General features: G+C 35.1%; 1 protein-coding gene across 1 annotated transcript; it reads right to left on the bottom strand.

Moving 5' to 3' along the window:
• Nucleotides 1-21,280: 21,280 nt before the first annotated feature.
• Nucleotides 21,281-22,530, bottom strand: LOC143600116 (metalloendoproteinase 4-MMP-like). Its single transcript, XM_077077895.1, has one exon. It carries the CDS (start codon nucleotides 22,435-22,437, stop codon nucleotides 21,403-21,405), a length of 1,035 nt encoding a protein of 344 aa, XP_076934010.1. The 5' UTR covers nucleotides 22,438-22,530; the 3' UTR covers nucleotides 21,281-21,402.
• Nucleotides 22,531-23,251: the final 721 nt, after the last annotated feature.

The following is a 23,251-nucleotide window of genomic DNA, read 5'->3' as shown; positions in this document are numbered from 1 at the left end:
TAAAACGAGCATAAAATGGTCGTTTTTTCGGGTTAAAATAAAATTTACATAAAACTGATTTAAAAACTTTAAAACTTAACCCATGACATTAAAACATCATATTATTAATAATTACGCATCTTTTTCGGCTTGATTGATCGTCTCTTGCTTGGTTTGGTGTTAAAGGTCTCGTTTAGCGTACCGACGTACCATTAAATCGAAATCCTTTTTCTGTGCTATAATTTACTTATCCCGAAGCATTAATACTTCGTAAATATCATTAAACATTATATACTTCGTCTATAATGTAATTCCCGATTCGTTCGGGTTTCAATAATCGTTCATTGGTTAATTGTAATTCCAATACGATTCACTATATAATTGAGTATGATTCATACTGTGAACCATATATATTCGTATAAACGTGCTATAACTCATATAATCAATATTAAATAACACGTAAATAGTATATTCCGGCTAGGGTATACCTGAATTTGCCGGAATCGTTACAGTAGTACGTTTTGCAAAGAAGAGAAAACTAGCTCCTCGTTACATAGGACCTTTCAAGATCCTCGAAAGGGTTGGGAAAGTAGCTTATCGACTTGAACTACCGGCGGATTTTACCAGTGTTCATCCGAGTTTTCATGTTTCAAATCTTACAAAGTGCTTAGCCGAGGGTAATCTCCATATACCTCTTGACAAAGTGCATGTCGATGAGTCTATGATTAAGGTTGAACGACACGTTGAGATCATGGATCGCAACGAGAAAAAAACCAAGCATAGTCGTATTCGGTTAGTCAAAGTTCGATGGAAGTCACAGCACGACGCAGAGTTCCCTTGGGAACGAGAAGACACAATGAAGGAGAAGTATCCATACTTGTTTACATCATCATCTTCATCTTAATTCCGGAAATAAATTCCCTAAAGTAGGGTATACTGTGACATTCGTTAATTTCGGGTCTATTTGTATTCGTTTTTGTATTCGTTTATCATGTAAACCGACCCGTTTTGTAAACCGAAACCTTCGATGTAATCAAAATGATGGATGTTATGTTACATATTTGTTTTATACTTGTTGGGTCTCAAAAATACCCTTTTCGGTCCCTAAAATGCCTTAAAAACGCTTTAGAACAACTCCAGGGACCAAAACTGCCAACTTTGAAAGTTCAGGATTTCTACCATGCGCTTAGCACTTAGTGTCGCACGAAGGGAGGCCTGCAGCAACTTGTTTTTTTTGCTTTTTATGCTTTCTTGTGCTCATAACCAACCCATTTTCATGCAAGAGTATTTATACTTGACCATTTCAACTTACCCTGTATAGACATGACCATCTCCTTCATTTTACATCTGCTCATACTCCAAATTCTCTCTCAAATTCAAAGTTCTTAAGGTTGTTCTTCATGAATTCTTGGCAGTTTGACTTTCCAAAGTCAAACTGACCATGATCTTTCATTTTAATTAACTTGTTAAGTCTTATTAATACTTGAAGCTTATTATACAACATATTAATATATATATATATATATATATATATATATAATATACACCCCTTGTTACCTTTGGAGGTCACTTCTCCGGTCTCGTTCGGTGGAGCGTCGGGCCTCGTAAGGCAAGGCTTCATGGAGGACTCACGTGGTCCTTGATATATATATATATAACTTGTTTATGCTTACTAACCATGCTTAACTTCTGCTCATTTTAGTATGTATTTCATATTTGTTGAGTTCAATGGTTATGGGTTAGTAAAGACTAGCCTCGGTTTAACCATAAATAGCTCCAAACCGTAAACAGAACTTTGTTTACTAGTTTTGTTAAATAATTGTATAAAAATTTTTTATGCTAGATTTAAGTTTCTAATATCGTTTTTATGAGTTCCATGGTTATGAGCTTGTAGAATCTAACCTCGGTCTTAACCCAAAACAAGATCCGAACTGAAAACTGAACTTTCAATTAAAGACTTTATTGTTAACTTTTTAGTTGAAAAACTTAGTATCATCATCAACAAATTATTATATAATTTCTTTGATGTTTGGGCATGAGGTAACCATTCTTGGTCTTATTCCAAGTTAAAAACTTAACCAAACCGAACTAAACCGATTTCACTCGCTTAAGACACACAAGTGTGTGTCTTGCTATCAAGACTTGTATATTTCTTTAAAAACATATTACAGACTGATTTTAATTATTTTCTTAAAATACTTGGAATGTTGAATCCAACTTGATCTTATAACAAAGTTTGGACCGACGAAACCAAACACCCGCTTACTTGGAATGTTGAATCCAACTACATACTTGGTTAAGTCTTCTTAGATTTTATTGAGTTATCTCATAACATTTATTATTTTAGTAAGTTGACTTTGGGTTTGACTAATTATCAAGACCCGAACCAACAACCCGAACACTCGTTAAAACCCATTTTAGTATCTATATTATAAAAGGACTTGCATTCTTGCATTTTTACCTACCTTATTACTTAACATATGTTGAGTAAAATTAAGGGCTAGATACTTTATACCAGTTTCGAGCAAACTTATATCTTTAAAGGACTATTATTATAATTTATTAAATATTTATATTTTTAAACCTTAAACTTTAAATTATTTGCATTTCTTATCATTTATTTTATTTAAAGATTTCCTAGACAACCTTTCTAATACAAGACTTCCTTTCATCTAGGCTTTGTTCGTTAAACCTCATCCTTCCGGTTTCTTGTCATTTTACAAATCAAGTTTATTACTTGAATGTGAATACTTTCATCCCCCGTTTTTTTCATCTTTCGTTTTGGGGGTGATATTGCATACCTATTCAAATTAAATGTTTTATACTTGAGTCTTAAACCACAAAATTTATTGTATACCTTACTTAAATAAATGCTCGATTTGCTGTTATATTCTTACATATTTAATTGCTAATGTGTTTACCGCTTTTGGTTGGTGGATTCATAAATCTGAGTATATTTTGCATCCCCTTATAGAAAGGTGTCGTTAATGTATTCTTATTAACGATTTCATAAAAAACCCGAATATATTTGGCATCCCCTTATAGAAATATGTCGTAATGTATTCTTATTAACGATTTCATTATCTAAATTGTTGCTATTATTTATTGTTTTGTATACAAGTTGTGGAAATTTCCTATTATATATTATTGTTCAAAACAATGAAATTGCTCACCAACCTTTGTGTTGACAAATTCTATTTATGCAATGTTACAGGTTTGACTTTAGGTTGACTCGAGAACTTGAAGAAAAACGTTATCAAGACTATTAGGATATTAGAAAAAAGATAAATATATTATTTTCTATGATTGAATTCGGTTATTGTATGAACAAGTTATGTGACTTTTTAAATTTTATGAATTTAAATAAATTGATTAAATATTGTCACTTTAAATAGTGTCTTGTGTTCTTGAGCAATCCATTGTACCCCGACATGTTCCGCCGCTTTGGTCGGGTGTGACACTTGGTGACCTATCACTCTAGAGAACACACTCTCTAAAACACATACTCATTATAAGAACACACATATGAACAATCTATTTATAAGCAACACACCTTCATACGTATGAGCCTCATATCCTTATAGGTATGAACTAATTCATAGGCATGACATATTCATGCATATGAGGATATTCATACATATGAACATACAATATTCAACAAAATACTATATCCGGTCTATTTGTTGAGCGACTGACACACTAATGCATCAACAAGAACAATAGAAAGAGCTTGTAGTAAAGAAGTGGTGGATCCAGACAAAAATCTCAGGGGTTCAAATTTTTTATCGTATTTCATACAATGTAAACGGTACAAAAATAGAAAAACGATTATACATATATTTAAACACATGGGTTACAAATTCTCCTCTTCGGTTTTTAAAACTTGCAATCAAGCATTATGAGGTCTAAAATATTTTTTGAAAGTATGCTTTGATAGAACATTATGAGGCCTAAAATTCCATCCAACAAATATATATAAAACACAAATTCAAGACTCTTATAATATGACATAATATCTTTCGCATTAAATCATTGTTGCACACTCTCTTCATCTTTTTTAATAAAATCAAGTGCCTCAACAACTTCCAACAATAATTTTAACAAACTTATGATTGTTCTATAATGAGAACCCCATCGTGTGTCTCCGGCTCGTGCAAGGTAAATCTCTTGTTTTAATCCTTTTCATACCCTACTTTCACGAAGAAATAATTTTGTTCACTCTCTCTCTTGCCTCCAACGTCATATTTTTTTCTTCAAGAACCACCAACCGTATTAACAACCATGCCAAGAAATTCATTAAATTCTTTAAGACCTTTATTATTATTATTATTATTATTATTATTATTATTGTTATTATTATTATTATTATTATTATTATTTCGCAACCACCACAATCACTAACTAAGGTTGACGAGAAAAATCAATATATGTAATGACGTAATGTGTTGATAGATTATCTCTCAAAATTAAAGTTTTTAATATATCAAACTGTAACGATTCCGGCAAATTCAGGTATACCCTAGCCGGAATATACCATTTATGTGTTATTTAATACTGAATATATGAATTATAATGTGTTTATACGAGTATATAAGATTCCCAGTACGAATTATACTCGAATGTACAGCTAGTCGTATTGGAATTACGATTAACCGATGGGCGGTTATTGAAACCGAAACGAATCGGGGATTACATTATAAACGAAATTTATGATGTTTAGTAAGGTTTACGAAGTATTAAAGCTTCGGGATAAGTGAATTATAGCACAGAAAAAAAAAATGATTTCGATTTAATGGTACGTCGGTACGTTAAACGAAACCTTTAATATCAAACCAAGCAAGAGACGATCGATCAAGCCGAAAAAGATGCACAATTACCGACAATATGATGTGTTAAGTCAATAAATGCCATGGTTTAAGTTTTTAAGGTTTTTAAATCGGTTTTATATAAATTTTATTTTTAAGCCGAAAAACGACCGTTTGGCCTCGTTTTGAGCGGAATTAAACGTTTAACCGAAAAACGAACTGAACCAGATTATCCACAACATTATCCGGATTACACAATCCGAATGTGTGGCCAAGATTAGAGATGTGGGCCCCACCCCACACCACTACTAAGACCGATCGATCCCCCATCACACACATACACACTTCATTTTCTTTTTTCTAAAATCAAAACTCCACATTTCTCTCCATCCTTTACACATTCAACCAAAAAGCTTTGATTTTTAAGAAGATCCACAAGGTATAAACATGTTATTATGGTTTGATCTTGCTTTTTAATTCCAAGATCTTGAGAAAATGAGGTTTCAAGTGAAAAATGGGTGAAAACCCGAGATGAAACCGATTCTTGCATGATCAAGTGATGTATACAAGTTATACAAGGGATCTTGGTCCAAGAAAGGAGTCAAAAACGAATTTTTACGGTTAAAATCTTTGTTTTGATGTCTTAACCGAAACCATGAAAGAAATGGCTTGATTGTGGGTATAACTTGCTTGGTGTGGTGTTGTTGTGCTTGTAGGTTTTGTATCTAGTTGCTAGCAAAGGCTAGAAAGCAAGATCTTTGCGATCTAAAGCTAGAAACACAAGGTAGTTCGGTTTTTCGTATGATTTGTAAGATTTGGACAGATTGTGGTAGACTTAGATTTGAGTCATGAAATTTCACAGAAATGATCTACACATGAAAATATGAGATCTATGAAATTTTGGTAATTTTTGGATAAAGGATGAATATTTGGTGAATTTAATGCTCGGTTTTGGCTAAAAATGGTTAAAAATAGCTAAACATCATGAAAAATTCTGGAAAAATTCAGATAAACTTTTTATAACATACAAAAGTCACACACAAAATTTCGGGTCCATTGGAGAAGTCTAAGTAGGCTTTTCGGTTAAAACGAGTTTTAGGGTTTTCTAGCTCGGTTTTGGTGAAAATGGCATGAAAAATGAGATTTTGGATCTGGAAAAATTACAGGGGACTATGTGGATGGCAAGGGTCATCCCAGAAAAATTTGGGATTTTTCTAAGGTCATTTGGTATTTTTGACATATTTGGTGTTTAAATGACGTTTAAAAATAGATAAATAAATGTTAAATATAGAAATTAAATCTGGAAATATTTTATAAAATTCCTTACTGTCAAAAACTGAATTGTGCAAAATTTCAAGATCCGAGACTAAACGGATATTTATTTGTGCTAAATGAAACTTAAAAACAAACTTTTAAAGCTTAAAACGTGTAAACCGGCAAAGTTCGCCTAAGCGAGCTGACTGGTGTATAAAACCCTTAAAAATGGACTATTTTCATGAAACTAATTTAATCAAGTAAAAATAAATCATCCGAAAGTAATTCGGATGATTTGGGTAATTTTACCCGATTTAGCAGTTTCCGGTATACTAAAGACGGAAACGGGCCCCGCGGCCAAACGGGGTGTCTAAACCGAGCTCTAATTTCACCACTTTAATTAAAATATCAGTAACAACTATTTTCGGGTCGTATGTGACCAAACTCATTTTTGAAAACATAAAGACGGTTAAAAACAAACTAATGGTAATTTTGACTAAAGAACTCTAAGTGATATCACAATCTAAGTCCTGAGAAGTGTTTCGGGGTTAACATTGTCCCCGGATCGTGTACGGTACTGGGTCAACAGTGTCCCCAGACGTACCGGTTAACACGAATTTAAGTTATATTAATAGAAATTGTGTAGTAACGACTTAGGGATCGTATTACAGATCCGGGCCGGTAGCTGTGCACAGTATTACATCTTGCTCACAAAAATGTGAGTTTCACGAGCCCCTTTTTATTGAACTGTTTTAAATATTTTCCCGGGGCGGAAAGCATGTTTTTATCAAAGTGTTTAAGTACATGCCGATCGCATGGAAATGAATGTATTTATATAATGTTTATTGTACGGGAATCGTACGGTAATGTATTAAGATGGTAATTGTCTGAGTTGCTAATATTGTAAGGCCCGAAACAGTGTTCTGGGTTAACAGTGTCCCCAGAGGTTATTAAATGTATTTCTGGGTTTACAGTGTCCCCAGAGGTTATTAAATGTGTTTCTGGGTTAACAGTGTCCCCAGAGGTTATTAAATGTGTTTCTGGGTTAACAGTGTCCCCAGAGGTTACTAAATGTGTTTCTGGGTTAACAGAGTTTTCACTTGTAGGCTCAGCATAATTACATCATTAATTTATGATTATTAAAATGATTTGTCATGGTTTATTTAAATTAGTGAAACTCACCAACTATTCGTAGTTGACCCGTTTTCTTTACATGCTTTCTAGGTACACCCAAATTGGAATAAGTGATACGTGCTTGATGATGTGTGCTATTTTGTGGAAGCTTAAAGATCTATATTTTGCATTAGATATGTTAATGTACTATCGGTAAAACTTATGTGATAACGCCTAGATGGTAACGAAACTCAGAATAATGTAATACGTTTAAATTAATGTAGTGGTGTTTTCTTTATAAGCAATGTTGTTGATATCAGATGTGTCTGTTGCATCCCGTGTACGTTTCCGCTGCGGTTACGGGGTGTTACACAAACTCTCCTTGCGTTTTTGCTTGCACCATCAGAACCTAGAACCTTGACCATGACCTGTTGAAACAAAATTAAACTATAATAAACATATAACAAATATGTTTAATGGGTTATTAGGCTTTAATTAGTTTAAACTTTAATTGGTTTGAGTTTTTAATTTGGTTGGACTTTAAACAATCATGGGTAACATTATATTTTATCAGGGGTAGCGAAATGCAAAACCAACTATAAAAGTATTTTTTTACACGACAGAAGTAAAGTTGAGAGGTAGCGGATGCTACCCCTGCTAACCTTATGGATCCGCCCCTATAGTAAAGTATTTTACAATTGTTACTTTCCAAACTTATAAAGATTATTCTCCCTCTCATATGGGATTCGTGTTCACATTGAATGGGGGAGTAATTACTTGGAAAATTAGTAAATAACAAAGTGTTGTAGCTCAGTCCAACATTTGAGTTTGAATACAAAGCACCATCGAATGCCCATAAAAGAGTTTTCTTGGATGAAGAAGTTCATTAATGGTCACGAAGTGTAACCAAGTGCTGTGAGATACATTGTGACAATATGGGTGCTATTCCTCAGGAAAAAGAACCAAGAGCACATCATATCACCAAACATGCTTACAGAAAGATTCATCATATACGAGAATTTGGAGACGACGTGATAAACAAAGTTCATACATATCAAAATCTAGCAGACCCACTTAGTAAGCCAAAGCCCCATGCTAAGCATGTAGAGCATGCTAACAAAATAGTACTTAATATGGCTAAAGAGTGGATTTGAGTTGTTTTGGTATTTGGATGTTTCGGACTATAATAGCCACAATGTGTTTGTTTAGATTTAATGGTTAAATGGTCAATAAATTATTGCAATTGTGTTCGAACTTTAGCACGGATTATCCTTGAGTATATTTTTCTAAATATTCGTAGTCGATTGGATTTGTGGATCAAGATTCATATATATTCATTAACGAGTGATATCGAATGTAACACACCATGATTTTAAGAAACTGGTATGGTATTTGTATCCTCATACATGAGATGCATATTTGAAATCACATTTTCTATAGATTGTTTTTAGGTTCCCATTTTGGGTAATAGTCTTTTGTATTTAATTGTACTTTAACGTTTATGTAAATTAGCTAGTCGGATTGTTTTCTTTGTATGTTTAGGCCCTAGGCATTGTTATATGAAGCCAATTGGGTCGTTGATAATGGAAGATAGCATGGCATTGCTTCACCTATTTAAGGTGAAGCATGCACATGCTAACACAACCTTTTGCTAATTTTCTTAACCTTATCCATATACAAACTCTCTCTTCTTCTCCTTTGTCTCTTATCCTCTCAGCAATAACAATCCAAACAAGATCCGAGATCTCGGTTCCTCGCTAGTGATTTCCATTAGCTACTGTTGAGATGTATGCCAAGTAGACTAGTTGTTGTGTTCTTTGATCTGTCCATAGGACCTATAATTAGTATCAGAGCTTTTGGGCTCTATTTGTTGTGGATATTGGGTCACAACCTTGGATTTTGGTCTTTTTGTGTTAAAGACGGGTTTCTCAAGTGTTCTTTTGGGTTACAGGTACCAAACGTTGAAGAAAAGGTATTTTAAAGCTCAAAAGTACAAGTATTCAAGCTTCGGTCTTGAATTTGTGTGTTAGTTTGTGTGATTTTGGTGTTAAAGTGGTAAAAAGTTTAAGTTTTTGGTGTTAAGCTGTGTAAAATGGATGTTTCTTAGATCCACGATATGTCAAAGATACTGATGTGATTTCCATAAAAAGATAAAAGTGAAAAAAATACTTAGAAAGTACAATCCATACTTTCCAAGAATCTAGTCTAATTGAATCTGAAGGTTTTCTTGTCAAAAAAGATGTAATCGAATAGAAGCCCAAGTAATCGAATTAAGTCTGCTCAAGTCCAATCGAATCTACAAAGTTATCTAATCGAATCAAAAGTAATCAAATTGAATTAAAGAAACAATTCTAATCGAATCACAATCTAATCTAATCGAATCATCATTCGATTAGATTATTGTGCCATTCGATTACTTTATACTTAAACATTTTCCACCTAAGCTTCTTAGTCATTCTATTACTTGGTAATTTGATTACTTTGTATTTGATTACTTTGGACTTGTGAATTTTTAAACAGTATCTTTTTGTACTTTGTGTTAAGATTGAATTTGCTTAAGCAATGGCAAATGCAAATGAGGATGTTAAGAATGAGCCAATAAAGAGTTATATGATCTTTGAAAATAAGGCTGGAACTACAACTAAGCCTCCAAAGCTATTGAGATGGGACAATGATTTTGGAAAATTCAAGTGGCGTTTCAAAAACTATATTAGAATCCTTGATTATAGACTTCTTAGACCCATTGAGCAAGATCCACATGTTCCCATGACTACCACTGCTAACGGCCCAGTTCCCAAGCCCGTGACTGGTTATGATGATGAAGATAAGAAGATGTTCAATGATGACAACAAAGCTTATGGTGTTCTTAGTGTTTGCCTCTCACATGAAATTGCTTAAACTTTGAGAGATCACACCACTACTAAAGGCCTTTGGGATGCCTTGGTTAGTAAGTTTGAGGGAAACACTGATATGAGAAACAGCATGAAAGGTATGCTAAAGGGTGAGCTTAATATGTTCAACCATGTACAACGAGAATCGGTAACAAGCCTCATCCATAGATTTGAAACATTAATTACCAAGATCAAGAGTACTGGAATTGATTATGACCATACTGAAATCAATGACATGTTGTTAAGCTCCCTTCCGTATACCTGGAATAGCAGTGTAATCACGATCAAGAGAACAACTAACCTCCGGATCACTACTCTTGTAGATTTGACATCCATCATTAAGTTATTTGAGATGGATGAAAAACTCAGAATGGTAATCACATAAGTTGTCTCAATCAAGCACGGATATCCACCAGGTCTGGAGTAAGCACAACTTTTTTATACCATGCATACCCTATTGTTTATGCTGTTAATGGAGTCAACAAGTTTACAAGTCAATCATCTCAGAACTTAGCCTTCATGACAACTGCAACTCCTCAAGCACCATCAGGCTCAAGCTCTTTTCAAGATGTTGTTGATAAAGCCGTTGAGAAAACTTTGAAAACTCATGAGATAAAGAAACCCACAAGAAGCTCATCCTACTCTACTCCTCAAGCTCATCAAGTTGATGCCTCCAATTTGGCACTGTTTCATGCTTTTATGGCAAGCCATGAGGAGTTGTTTCAAGGAAAACTGCCTCCTCCTTTGTTTGAACAAGGAGACATTCCCGAGATCAACAAGAAGGATCTCAAGAAACTGGACATCAAGTATCAGATGGCCATGGCTATTCACCGGGCCTCCAATTTCATGAAGAAATATTGCAAGAACATATTTAAAGACTGAGATGGGAATGGTATTGGGTTGGATAAAGAAAAGATTTGTTGTGACAATTACAATGAATTGGGGCACTTTGCAAGGGAATACACCAATCTACCCAAGGCTGCAAATGACATCAAGATCACCGAAATGTCTGACAATGAAGGTACTAGGAGAAGTGACAAAAAGGTTGTGCCAAGCTACTCCTCAAAATCAAGAGTTCTAAGAATCAGTCAAGTAAACACATCCAAAGGGAACTTCAAGTCAAGCTCAAAGGCAATGATCACCATAATAGCTGAAGGAACAAAACCAGATTGGGAAGATGACCAATTTGAAGAGCTGGTGAATCCTCTGACCTTGCTGGGATGACATTTTGACACGAAGCCAGTACCTCACTAAGCCATGCTGCTGAAACACCTCCATTTGTCTCTGAAATTCCTGTGGTACACAAACTCTACTCTCAAACTTGTGTTGATAAGGTCAAGACCTATAAAACTCATAACGCTGCCCTGATAGATGTAAATCTTAGCCGTAGATGCCAGAACGATTATCTTAGAAAAGTTGAAAAGATATTTGCCACTAGGATTAAGACTCATAAAAATGATATGGCTAATCTTAACGAAAACTTATTTCAGTATGATAAACAAGCTGAGCACCACGAAAGACGTGTTATAGAATTAAATGCTAAAATCTTGAAGCTAGAATGAGACTTACCTCAAAGAAAAATAGTTGTAGAAAGGTTTGAGTTAGCCTTTGATAAATTAAATGGAATCATTGGGGCCCAGATCGAGGTGAAACAAAAGACAGGCATAGACTATGATAATACAGTTATTCCACCTTCTTTCAATGAGAATTATACTACCCTGCCTCACTTTAGTTTCAACACCCCACCCGAGGATGATATGGTCTATGGTATTGGTCACGTGCCAAAACCAAAGACATTTGTTTCTCCTGTGCCCAAAACCGTTGATCATGTTATTTCATAAGTTAGTCATAATAGTAGTTCATCTTGTTCGACAGGTTGTGTAAACAGAAGTGATTGTGTGGAAAAGGACAAGGGTTATGGAGAAAAAAAAATTTAATTCACTTTTTGATTCAAGTGTGAATCTAAAATAATCAGTTGTTAACCCAGTCTGTAATAATAATAGTTTAAAAAATATTTTGTATGATCATGTACTTTGCGAGAGTGTTGATGTTGGCACTTTTCATAATGATTTGAATGAAAATGATGTTTCTGTATCTGATAGTGATTGTGAAACTGTATTTTATGAAACTTTCAGTAATAGAAACGTGCAAGAAAATGTTTTTGATGAAACAAACGTACCAAGTTGTTCATCAAAAGATTGTAAAATTGAGGAAGAAAGCTACAAAAGAAATAGTTTTGTAAATAAAAAGGCTAGCACATCAAGTAAATATATTTTGCCACATAGAAACTCTTTCTTTCAATCTACTAATCAATTTAATCATCCTCAATTATACAATAACTTTGATAACAACTACTATGGTTGTCATCAAAAAGATTATGTCAATTCATTCTATTCAAATGTTTTTGATGATCGAGGTTACAGATCAGATAACCTCTTTGTTCCTTTCCAAGCATCACCTTATTCACCAGAACACGTATATCATAGTTCTGAGGAATTATATAGTATATTCAAAGAAAATGTTGTTTTGTTTGTGGTAACCAATCTCACCTTGCAAGACATTGCAAGAACTGTCATAGAAAGCAAAGAGAAATGAACAGTCAGTTTAATCAATTCCGTTCTAAGGTTGCACTTAGCTCAAGAACAAGAACTAATCAATCTGATAGTTCTGCCAGTGAAATGGATGTGGGATCCAAAAATAAGAAAACCAGTAAAACACATTTTTGGATAACTAAAAAGGAAAGTGCAAAAAGGAGTTCTAAGGCTGAAAAGTCAAAGAACTCACCAAAAAGAAACAGGAAAAGAAATCCTAGATTGAGAAATCTGAGAATTTTGTTTTTTGAAACCAAGACGAAGACAGTCCATAAAATCTTCCAAAACAAGGAAACCTGCAAGTGCATGGGTTCCTAAGGACTGTTCTTCTGATTCTGAAACTTCCCAAAACTTCATAATTCGTGACACGAAAATAAAATCTGATAATTTTATGGTTGATTAGCCCGAGACAACTAAGTCTCAAGAAAACATGTCTAATTAAACTGTCAATGTGTGTAGGGTCAGTCAAGAAGGTCTGTCAACAGTATATGGTACCTAGACAGTGGTTGCACCCGACACATGACGAGAGACAAGTCCTTACTGTTCGACGTTAAACCTTTTGATGGTGGACACATTTCTATTGCTGGAGACGTGGAAAGAAACATCACAAAAAGAGAAAGAGTGTCAAATGGGATCCTGACGTTTGATGACGTCAATTTGGTGGAGTAACTGAATTATAATCTGCTTAGTGTCTCACAAATATGTGATAGAAAATACCCCACATTGTTTACATAAAATGAATTCTTGATTTTCAAACCAGGTTTAAAGTTCCTGAGGAATGGATCTTGATGCTTACTTCAAGGTACAATGATGCTTATATATTGGATATGAATAGCTCTTACTCATGTAGGACCACTTCATGTCTAATATTTAAGGCTTCGGAGAACGACTCATCTCTATGGCATAGACGTCTTGGCAACGTAAACTTTAAAAACTTAAACAAATTGGTCAAATGTGAGCATGTGAGGGGATTGCTTGTTAAAACTTTCTCTTGCATTGAAAAATGTATTTTATGCTCTAAATGCAAGAAACACAAGCTCCCTCACAAGCCCAGGATGATCAACTCCATTGCTTGTTAAAACTTTCTCTTGCATTGAAAAATGTATTTTATGCTCTAAATGCAAAAAACACAAGTTCCCTCACAAGCCCAGGATGATCAACTCCATAGATTCCATTCTTTAACTGTTACATATGGATTTATTTGGTCCTATTCATCATTTGTCAATCGGCCGAAAAGCCCATTGTCTTATGATAACTAGTGATTATTCTCGTTTCAGTTGGACTTTTCTACACAAGGATTAAACCGCTCAGTTTTTATTCAAGTTCATTACACTCATGGAGAGGCAGGCAGATAAAAAGGTGAAGTGTATCAGAAGCGACAACGGGATAGAGTTTTATCACAAAACGGTGGATAAATTCTGCAGTTCAAATGGAATAGATCGCCATTTCAGTGCACCTTATACTCTACAACAAAATGGAGTTGCTGAACGTCGGAACCGAACACCGACTGAAGCTTGTCGAACAATGTTGTCGGACTCCAAAATTCCTTTGTACTTTTGGGGTGAAGCCATCAATACCGCTTGCTTCATTCAAAACCGTGTGATCATTAACAAGCGCTTGAAGAAGACTCCATTTGAAGTTTACCATAAGACAAAGCCGCAAGTCAACTACTTCAAGACATTTGGATGTCCATGCACCTTACTCCATACAGGTGCTCACCTGATCCCAACTTTGCTGAAAAGCCCGACGAGTTTTACTTTGTTGGATATGCTGCAAACAAAACTGCTCATCGTGTCTACAATAGGAAGACCAAGCTGATACTAGAATCCTTCAATGTTGATTGGCAAGAGCTTAATGCTACTGATGCTCGCACGGGACATGACTGGTTTTCGACTATGACTACCTGTTCAACCAGTTCCATGGCATGTATACTCCACCACCAACAAATACTCAAGTTCCATTTTCTCTGCCTGAACCTCTGTTGATGCAATCCATTATCAACAGTTTTTATAGACGTGAGTCTATCTGCTGGACCTTCCAACAGAGTTGCACCACCTGCACCACTTGTATTTCCTTTACCAAAAAATAATAATGGTCAAGCTGTTAATAACCCTGCTCCTTAGATTGTTGATTCAACTGATCTAGTTGTTGTTGAAGATGTATCTGACATCGACTCTGATGATTCTTATATGACTGTCGATAATGTTGAACATGTTCAAGCTGAACCTTCACCAGAAGTTCAAGCAGATCCAAGCATGGTAGAGTCTGTTGCCACACCTCTCTCTTCCGATGAAATTGCTTAAGTTGTTGTTGCTATTGAACCCTCTGTTGGTGAATCTGATAACACTGCATCAACTCCGGTTAATACAATTGTTATTCCTTATGGTGAAAGTCTCTGGGATGAACAAATTCCATAATAAAATATTTCGTTTTAAGTATGATTGCCTAAGAACTTCTTTTGTGTTAAGGTTTAAAACTTATGCTAATTTGTGACGTGTAATATATTTAGTGTTGGTTATGAATGATTATTTATGTTGTAATAAAATTTCGTTTTAGATAGTAGAGTTAAATAGTACGAAACAAGGTCCCTTGGAAGGACGAGACGAGACTTGAAACATCGAGTGCCTCATGAACAAGCTACCTTGCATAGCTAAAGCACATGAACACTGCTCGGTGACTGCAGGTCAGGAGTAAGAAGGATAACCCAGAAATCAAAGACAATCCAAGAAAGTGCGTGAATACAGGAAGTGTTCCTCCTACAAGGAATAAGCTAAGTTTCAGGGACGAAACCCCTTTAAGGAGGGAAGACTTGTAACATCCATAAATTTCTAGAATAATATTTAATATATTAATTGCGTCAAGAGAAATAATTGAGTTAGCTGAGTAATAATAATAATAATAATAATAATAATAATAATAATAATAAAATATGAAAGAATAAGTAGGCATTGTAGATGGGATTAGTTATGGAATAAAAAGGAAAGATGGGCCTTAGGTCTATGGGCTTAAGGGAGTATAAATACCCCCTTAAACCCCAATCCTTTCCATTTCCATCCATCTTATCCATCTTATTCTCTACACACTCAAAACACACACACTTACACCACCATATATGGTCGTGAGAAGAAGAGAAGAAACGAGACCAAACAAACATTGATTCTTGATAGATAAATACAAGATTAAAGTTCATAACCAAGCTAACTGCGACCTAACGAACACGTAAAGGTATGTTCTTGATCTTTAAAGTTTATGTTTTTATGAACGGTTTGCCATGAAACTTAAACGTAGAGTAGATTGGGTACAAACGAACCATAAAGTAGCAAACTTGATGTTAAAATGGACTTAACGAACCTACGGCTATGAACGGCTCATTTAAAGAAACCCTAGATCTAGTTTTGAACATCTTTATCCACAAAGATCCAAGCTTTATGGTCACTCTGGTCGAGATTTGGCCAAAAACGGTTAAAGAGACATTTATGGGTCAATACCAAGCCATACTAAAGTGTTAGGGTTAAAACGAGTAAAGATAACGAGGGTAAAGGACCAACCCGTGACCAAAACACTTCAGCCCATTCGCTTACAAGTTATAGTCGCTTATATTGCTTATTCGATTACATCTATTATACTCGCTTACATTTCAAGACCCGATTACAATGAATGAGTCGGTTACAATACCCAAGACTAGCTTACAATTGCCCAACTTGGTTACAATTGTCAAACTCACTTACAATTGCCCAACTCGCTTATAATGACTCATTAGATTACAATGATTCATTAGCTTACAATGACTCATTAGATTACAATGCTTCATTAGCTTACAATGATTCATTAGCCTACAATGACTCATTAGGTTACAATGCTTCATTAGCTTACAATGATTCATTAGATTACAATGATTCAGTAGCTTACTATGACTCATTAGATTACAATGCTTCATTAGCTTACAATGATTCATTATCTTACATTGATTCATTATCTTACATTGATTCATTAGATTACAAGGATTCATTAGCTTACAATGACTCATTAGATTACAATGCCTCATTAGCTTACAATGATTCATTAGCTTATAATGATTCATTAGATTATAATGATCATTAGTTGACAATGTGGTCATCAGCTTACAATGTGGTCATTAGCTTACAATGTGATCATTAGATTACAATATGATCATTAGAATACAAATGCATTGGGGTTTAAGGTAAAATATTTTAAGTAAAATGAATCTAAAACAAGACCATGAGCAATATAAATAGGACAAGTATTGATACGTGTAATTATTATATAGTCAGCGGAGCTCAATTAATAAAAGGGATAACGATTAACGAAGAGCGAAATAGGATCCAGGAGAGTTTCTAGCCCATTTCCTTGTTATGTTTTCGGGGCTGTGTGCATACTCGATGTGATTAGTTAATACACTTATCCTAAGTGATAAGTGTATGCCATATATGTTTTATGCGAAGGATATGAATTATTGCTTGTAGGTAAGTGAACGATCTTCGGATATCGCATATACTGTCAGGGTATAATTAAATATATGAATGTTATATAAAATGTATGAATGATATATGTATGTTATGAATGAATATAAGGGATGTCTATGCACAGAAAAAAGGGACTGAGCCCTAATAATACTCAAGGCAGAAAGGGACTGAGCCCTAATAATACTCAAGGCAGAAAGGTACCGGACCCTAATAATACTCGACGCAGTAGGGCGTAATGCTGTTTAAAACGTAGAAATATGTAAAGTATGATGAAAAATAAAAGTATGAAAGAAAGGAAAGAATGAAAGAAAGAAGAAAGTATATAAGAATGTATGTATGCAAGAAAGATAAGCAGATTAAGAATATAATATGTATTTTCAGATGCGTATGTATATGAATGTAAATGTATTGTATGTTATCTGTATTAACTAGAACTCACTCAGCGTAGCTGAATTTTAGTGTGCATGCAGGCAAACATGTTTAATGAGCTAGCATGAGGAGGGCACATGGCATGGATTGAATGGTTGGCATCTGAAGATGGAAGAAGCCAACATAATAATTAAATGCCAACCATTCAACATCATAAGTAAATCCAACGTCTAAAGTAGGGCATCGGTAACGGGGACTTACATGACGCTGCAATTAATGTTGAAATAGCCTCCGCTTTTAATGTTTGTTTTTTTGCAAATACCAGTTCACATGTTCAAGAAATTGTGGAAGATAATAAAGATGACATGGATGACGGAATAAACTACTCTCCAAATCTGGATACTCCGAAAATGGAGATTGAAGAACCTGCTCAAGAGCCAGTTGTCACTCTTCCTGCCATAGTTGCTCGAAAGAAGAAAGGAAAATGCCTCAAGTACTACAATGTGAGCAGAATGGTGAGCTTGAGATGTAGATCTAATCCTTATCATGATGATTCTCCAATACTCTACGCACGATGGCACCAAGATAGCAAAAGTTGGGTTGTCTGACGTGCCAATGTCGACCTGACATATCTTACTTATGGAGATATGCACACCTTGTCCGTTTTCGATATGAACTACTTTAGGAAGAGTGGGTCGAGGTGAAGAGGAAAGCACTGTGGAGGGTTGGTTTAAGCTGTTTCTGAAAAACGAGTGGAAGGATGAGTACTCAAACATTCCTTTGAATCTGGGTGGATCGGTCAATTCAAAAGAAGTGAATCCAGTGATTGGAAATAAGACGAAAAGAGATGCCAGATAATCATGGAGAACCCATTATGCACGGCATGCTCTTTGATGATAATCTTCTTTATAATTTTGTCTTGTGGGAATTTGACAACAAAAAGGGTGAGGTGATAATTCATTGTGGCAGCATGCATCACCTTAACTTTTTCGATGAGCACGAGCTAGCAGGTTTCGGCAAGGCTGACTTACTCAAGCTTTTGAGTCACCTTTGTGTATTGTTGAAGACGTTCGTCGTGACTGTAAAAATGTTATCGTCAAGAAGTTCAATAAGTTTGTTCGCCTTCTTGTTGAGAAACAACCATTCGATCACGGAGATGTGTTTGAATACGAGTTCGACTCCAACTGAAGACATGAGCTAACAGATTAAATACTAAAGACTATCGGGAGATTGTAGGGTCCCGTTTTGTGCTTTAACGTTTATGTAAGTTAGCTAGTCGGATTGTTTTCTTTGTATGTTTGGGCCCGAGGCCTTGTAATATGAAGCCCATTGGCCGTTGATAATGGAAGATAGCATGGCATTTTTTCACCTATTTAAGGTGAAGCATGCACATGCTAACACAACCATTTGCTAATTGTCTGAACCTTATCCATATAAAAACTCTCTCTTCTTCTCCTTTCTCTCTTATCCTCCCGGCAATAACAAACCAAACAAAATCCGAGATCTCGGTTCCTCACTAGTGATTTCCGCTAGCTAGTGTTGAAATTGATCCAAGTAGACTAGTTGTTGTGTTGTTTGATCCGTCCATAGGACCTACATTATTCTTTGACATTTGCCAAACGTTGCCCCGTAAAAGGTAGTTACAAGGGCAATGATTGGTAATAAATCTAAGGTTCAGTGGGAGTTGTATGTAGTCGATATGACATTATGTTCTCTTGCTTATATGAGAGTTTGGCGTCCTAACGTGATGATTTAGATTGGGATAAGCGCGTGAACACGCTCAAATGAGAACATTGATGTAAATTTAGAATGTTGTACATATGTGTTGTAATTGTTGTTTTGTATTCCTTGTTTGGCTGCTCTCGTGAGCGTGTGTTTATAAAAAATGGCCTTTGCAAATAAAGAAAAATGAAACAAAATATATATAAATATATATATATATATATATATATATATATATATATATATATACACTTTAACTAAAAGTCTAAAACGTAACATAAACATTTGGTGGGAATTCGTTAGTTGAGTTTGAAAGGTTTAGTGGGATATAATGTTTGTGTTGTTAGGTGGTAGCAGCCAACCGACGACCGTTGGAAACTTCCTTATGGTTTACTCAAAAGTCATTATTATAACTTCAACAACATTTGTAGGATTACATTTCTAGGTTAGAACAATGATGGAGCCCATTAGAATCAGTCATTGATACTATATTTTCATTTCCAAGAAACAACGTGAAGGATAATCCGTAAACGTAGCATCGCATGCCAATAAATACAAAACTAAGTCATAAAAAGTTGAAATATATGTGTGTTGATGGTTAATTTAGTTGACGTCGGAGTTGTCCCTTTTAATTCAGTTTTGAAAACATTAACAAAATTGTTTTCTTTCACGTAACTAACTCTACGACCGTCTTTTGTCGCGAACTTTTGTTGGTAATGCCTGGTTTCTATATTTAATGTAAAGATTGAAAAACGGATATTGTTTTTGTTGAAAGTCTGAAATAGTATAAACAATGATAACGTTTTTTTTTACCTTTCTAAAATACTTGTTTATTGAGCAATTATCTAAATAAAATAAAAAGAAGCTTGATACATGCCATAAGATATAAGTTAGATATATACAATAAGTTGAACATTGATTTTCCCTCTGAGTCATAGGCTGAATGGAAAATTAGTTATGAAGAATCAAAAACGTATATGACCCGTTATGCCTGACTAAATTTACATCTTCCTAATTAAAGGCTACAACTGAACATTTAGGTCCACACTATGCTATTATAATGTCTATTATAAGATTAATATATGCGAGTCAAACCTTGGTCAAGGTAGGTTTGCTCGTTTGAGTTTTGTTAAAGTTCCAAATTTATACAAATTTATAATATATAAACAAATAAAAGCACACAACTAAAATATACTAATTAAAAATCAAGCTAGATTGTTAACCTAGAGCAGGCTCCTTAAATTCAATTTGGCCTGATTTTATAACTTATTTTATTATGAGGAGAAACAAAACTTTTTTTTAATAATTAATAAAAAACTTTATTTGACCAAAAGACCAAGTAGGTAAATTATACAATTTTAGTTCTTGGACTAACTTACGTTGTCTTTGTGAGTGAGATCATAGAACGAGTGATGCTTGAAACTTTAACAAAAAGGTAATTATTCCATGCTTTATAGAAATGCATAATGTGCATAATGTATTACACTTGTATTTATTTAAACTATATAATTTTGAATAAAATTACTTTTTCGTGCTTTTTATATTATATTATATATATTATATATATATATATAATATATATAGATGTATGATACAATAAAAATTCATAAATTAATTAGAAGTCTTAAATTATAGAATTTAAAAAACTTGAAAAGATAAACTAGTTGTCAATCTCTAACTTTTTAGGAGTCTAATAAAGGCCGGTTTATTTATAGCTCCACGTCAAATTTCAAATTCCTTCGAAAATCATTGACTTTTTTTTTTTTAACAAAAATAAAACCCAAAAATCCAATTTAATAATTTTGAAATTAAATATATATTCATGTTTGGGAGACTATGGCTTCACCTATACCGTCTAGCTTGTTGTCCACGCCTCTCTCATCCAGACGAGTATAAAATCTCACTGTTATGACTTATGAGTGTTCTAACATCAAGTCAAGGCCAAGTCCAACTTAGATTTGAAAAAAGTATTGAAAAATATATCGGTTATTTATAATCACCCTAATCACTTTAATTTCACTCCAAACCCATGACATGCATTTGCATGTTTTTCTCTCTAAGATATGAAAAATAATACGTATAAAAATAAAGTATACATAACCACTGGTGTAAAAAACTGTTGGTCAAGGTTTTATATACAAAATCTTCTCACTCCCTCATGCATGCAATACTTCTTCGCTTTATTACCAATACCTCATCTCTTGATAATTATACACATGAACAAAACCATCGCAACCGCGGCGGTCCACCTTGATAATTTGAGCTCGATCGTGGAACCGACACCGTGACTCGAAGAAGTATCCGACTGAGAGAAAGCTTCCATATTAAAATTAGGGTTTGTTCCATAAAGTTGTTGAATTCCTTTAATATCATCAACCTTCAGCTCTGTTTTTTTCTGTCTAGGTTTCAAGCTAGGGTACATCACTGATTCCTTCACAGAACTATGAGCTAACCCTAACACATGACCGATTTCATGAGTCGCAACCGATTCCAAATCTATCGCCACCGCGGATTTCTCTAACTCAAAGTCCACCGCCCACGTCTCCGCGGCATCAAGGTGGAGTTTTCCACTCTCCGGTGAAAACCCGTGTGCTAAAACGCCTAGAACGCCATCGAACGGCTCTCCGTCGTCATGATCACCACTGTAAAACCCTACCTTGATGTCGGAAAACCCGTAATCTTCAGTTTCCTTGAAGGTCAAAGGAATCACCGCTGACCACCGGGAGAAAGCACTCCGGAAGATGAGTCTTATGTCCGAAATATTTAAATTCGAAGCGATGCAGTTAGGGGAAAATGCGTAAGTGAGGGTTATTGGCATGGCACGTGACCATCTTGGCTTGCCATTGAAGTACTTATAATGTTGGATTGCATGGCCATTTGCTGGGGGTGGCGTGTCGCGCACGCCACATCTTGGTAATGTCATTTGAGAGATTGTTTCTGGGTCGAGTTTTCCGGTGACGGCGAGGCCGAGTTTCTGTTGGTATCGGGTTATGGCAACCTCGAATTGGTCGCCAAATTCATCGCTAGAATTCGTGTCGGATATTTGGAGGTACCCGAAACGTTGCATGTATTTCTTGAGCTCGGGTATGCCGCTAACGTGGCTGCCTCTCCAGGTGGAATTGTGGTGGTTTACGGTGGAGATCATGGTGGTTCCCGGCGGCGTTGTTCTGGCCGGTAAACATGTGGGATAGATATAAAATAGTAATACAAGAAATAATGAGAAGTGCATAGTGGGCTTGAAGACACGAACGTATGAAATTTGGACTATATAGGAATGATGACATTTTTATTAGGAGGTCTTGTGCACTACGTAACAAGACGTAGAATATTCAATAATTTGAAAACTGCAATATTTTTTCATGTAATATCATATCTGTAAATTAATACACCAACACGTCATCATCACATCAAATTCCATTTTTTATTAAAAACCTCACTCGCTTCTACAACAACAAACCTATTAAAAACATATTAAATATGTATATGTACATATAGTATTTGTGTATAAAAGATGTGGGGCCCACACTACTTCTTTCTTGCAAGTTTGAAAAAAACAAACTTGCTATAAACTTTAAACCTCTACAATGGTGAAGTAACACAAATCCACCCCTCAAGGTCTAACACGTTAGTCCGAGGGGTTTGGGTAAGTATTCTCCACAATGGGTTATAAAACCTTCTTGTCGCAGACGAGTGTATCCTGTAAAACAGAACACCGTGAGCTCGTTACGAGGAATGGGGGGGATTCTCTCGTAACCACCATTCGGTGTGAGAATCGGTACTTGATAGTATGAAATAGAACATATTGATAGTGATGGTATGAGAGAGTATATGTCCTTTACCATTTGGAGGTCGATTGGTATTTATAGCCGGAGAAGAGAGAGAGTGGTCAACTACATTGTCAGGTTTTTCCACCAATAATATTCTCCACTCGTGCGGTCGTGGAGATTGGTGGAAGTTGGTGGGCATCATGGCCTTTTAACAAGGACGTGTTATGCTATTTTGTACTATCCTTTATGTGTTGTCCAATCCCCATTGGTTGGGTG

This window comes from Bidens hawaiensis, unplaced genomic scaffold, assembly GCF_021521415.1.
Source record: "Bidens hawaiensis isolate Kalapana, Puna unplaced genomic scaffold, B.hawaiensis_p1.1 tig00053379_1, whole genome shotgun sequence".
Taxonomy (NCBI): Eukaryota; Viridiplantae; Streptophyta; class Magnoliopsida; order Asterales; family Asteraceae; genus Bidens; species Bidens hawaiensis.
This window is presented reverse-complemented; position numbering and strand designations above follow the sequence as displayed.

Excerpts from the sequence above, each read along its gene's own strand:
- LOC143600116 (XM_077077895.1), bottom strand. The coding sequence starts at position 22,437 with ATGCACTTCTCATTATTTCTTGTATTACTATTTTATATCTATCCCACA.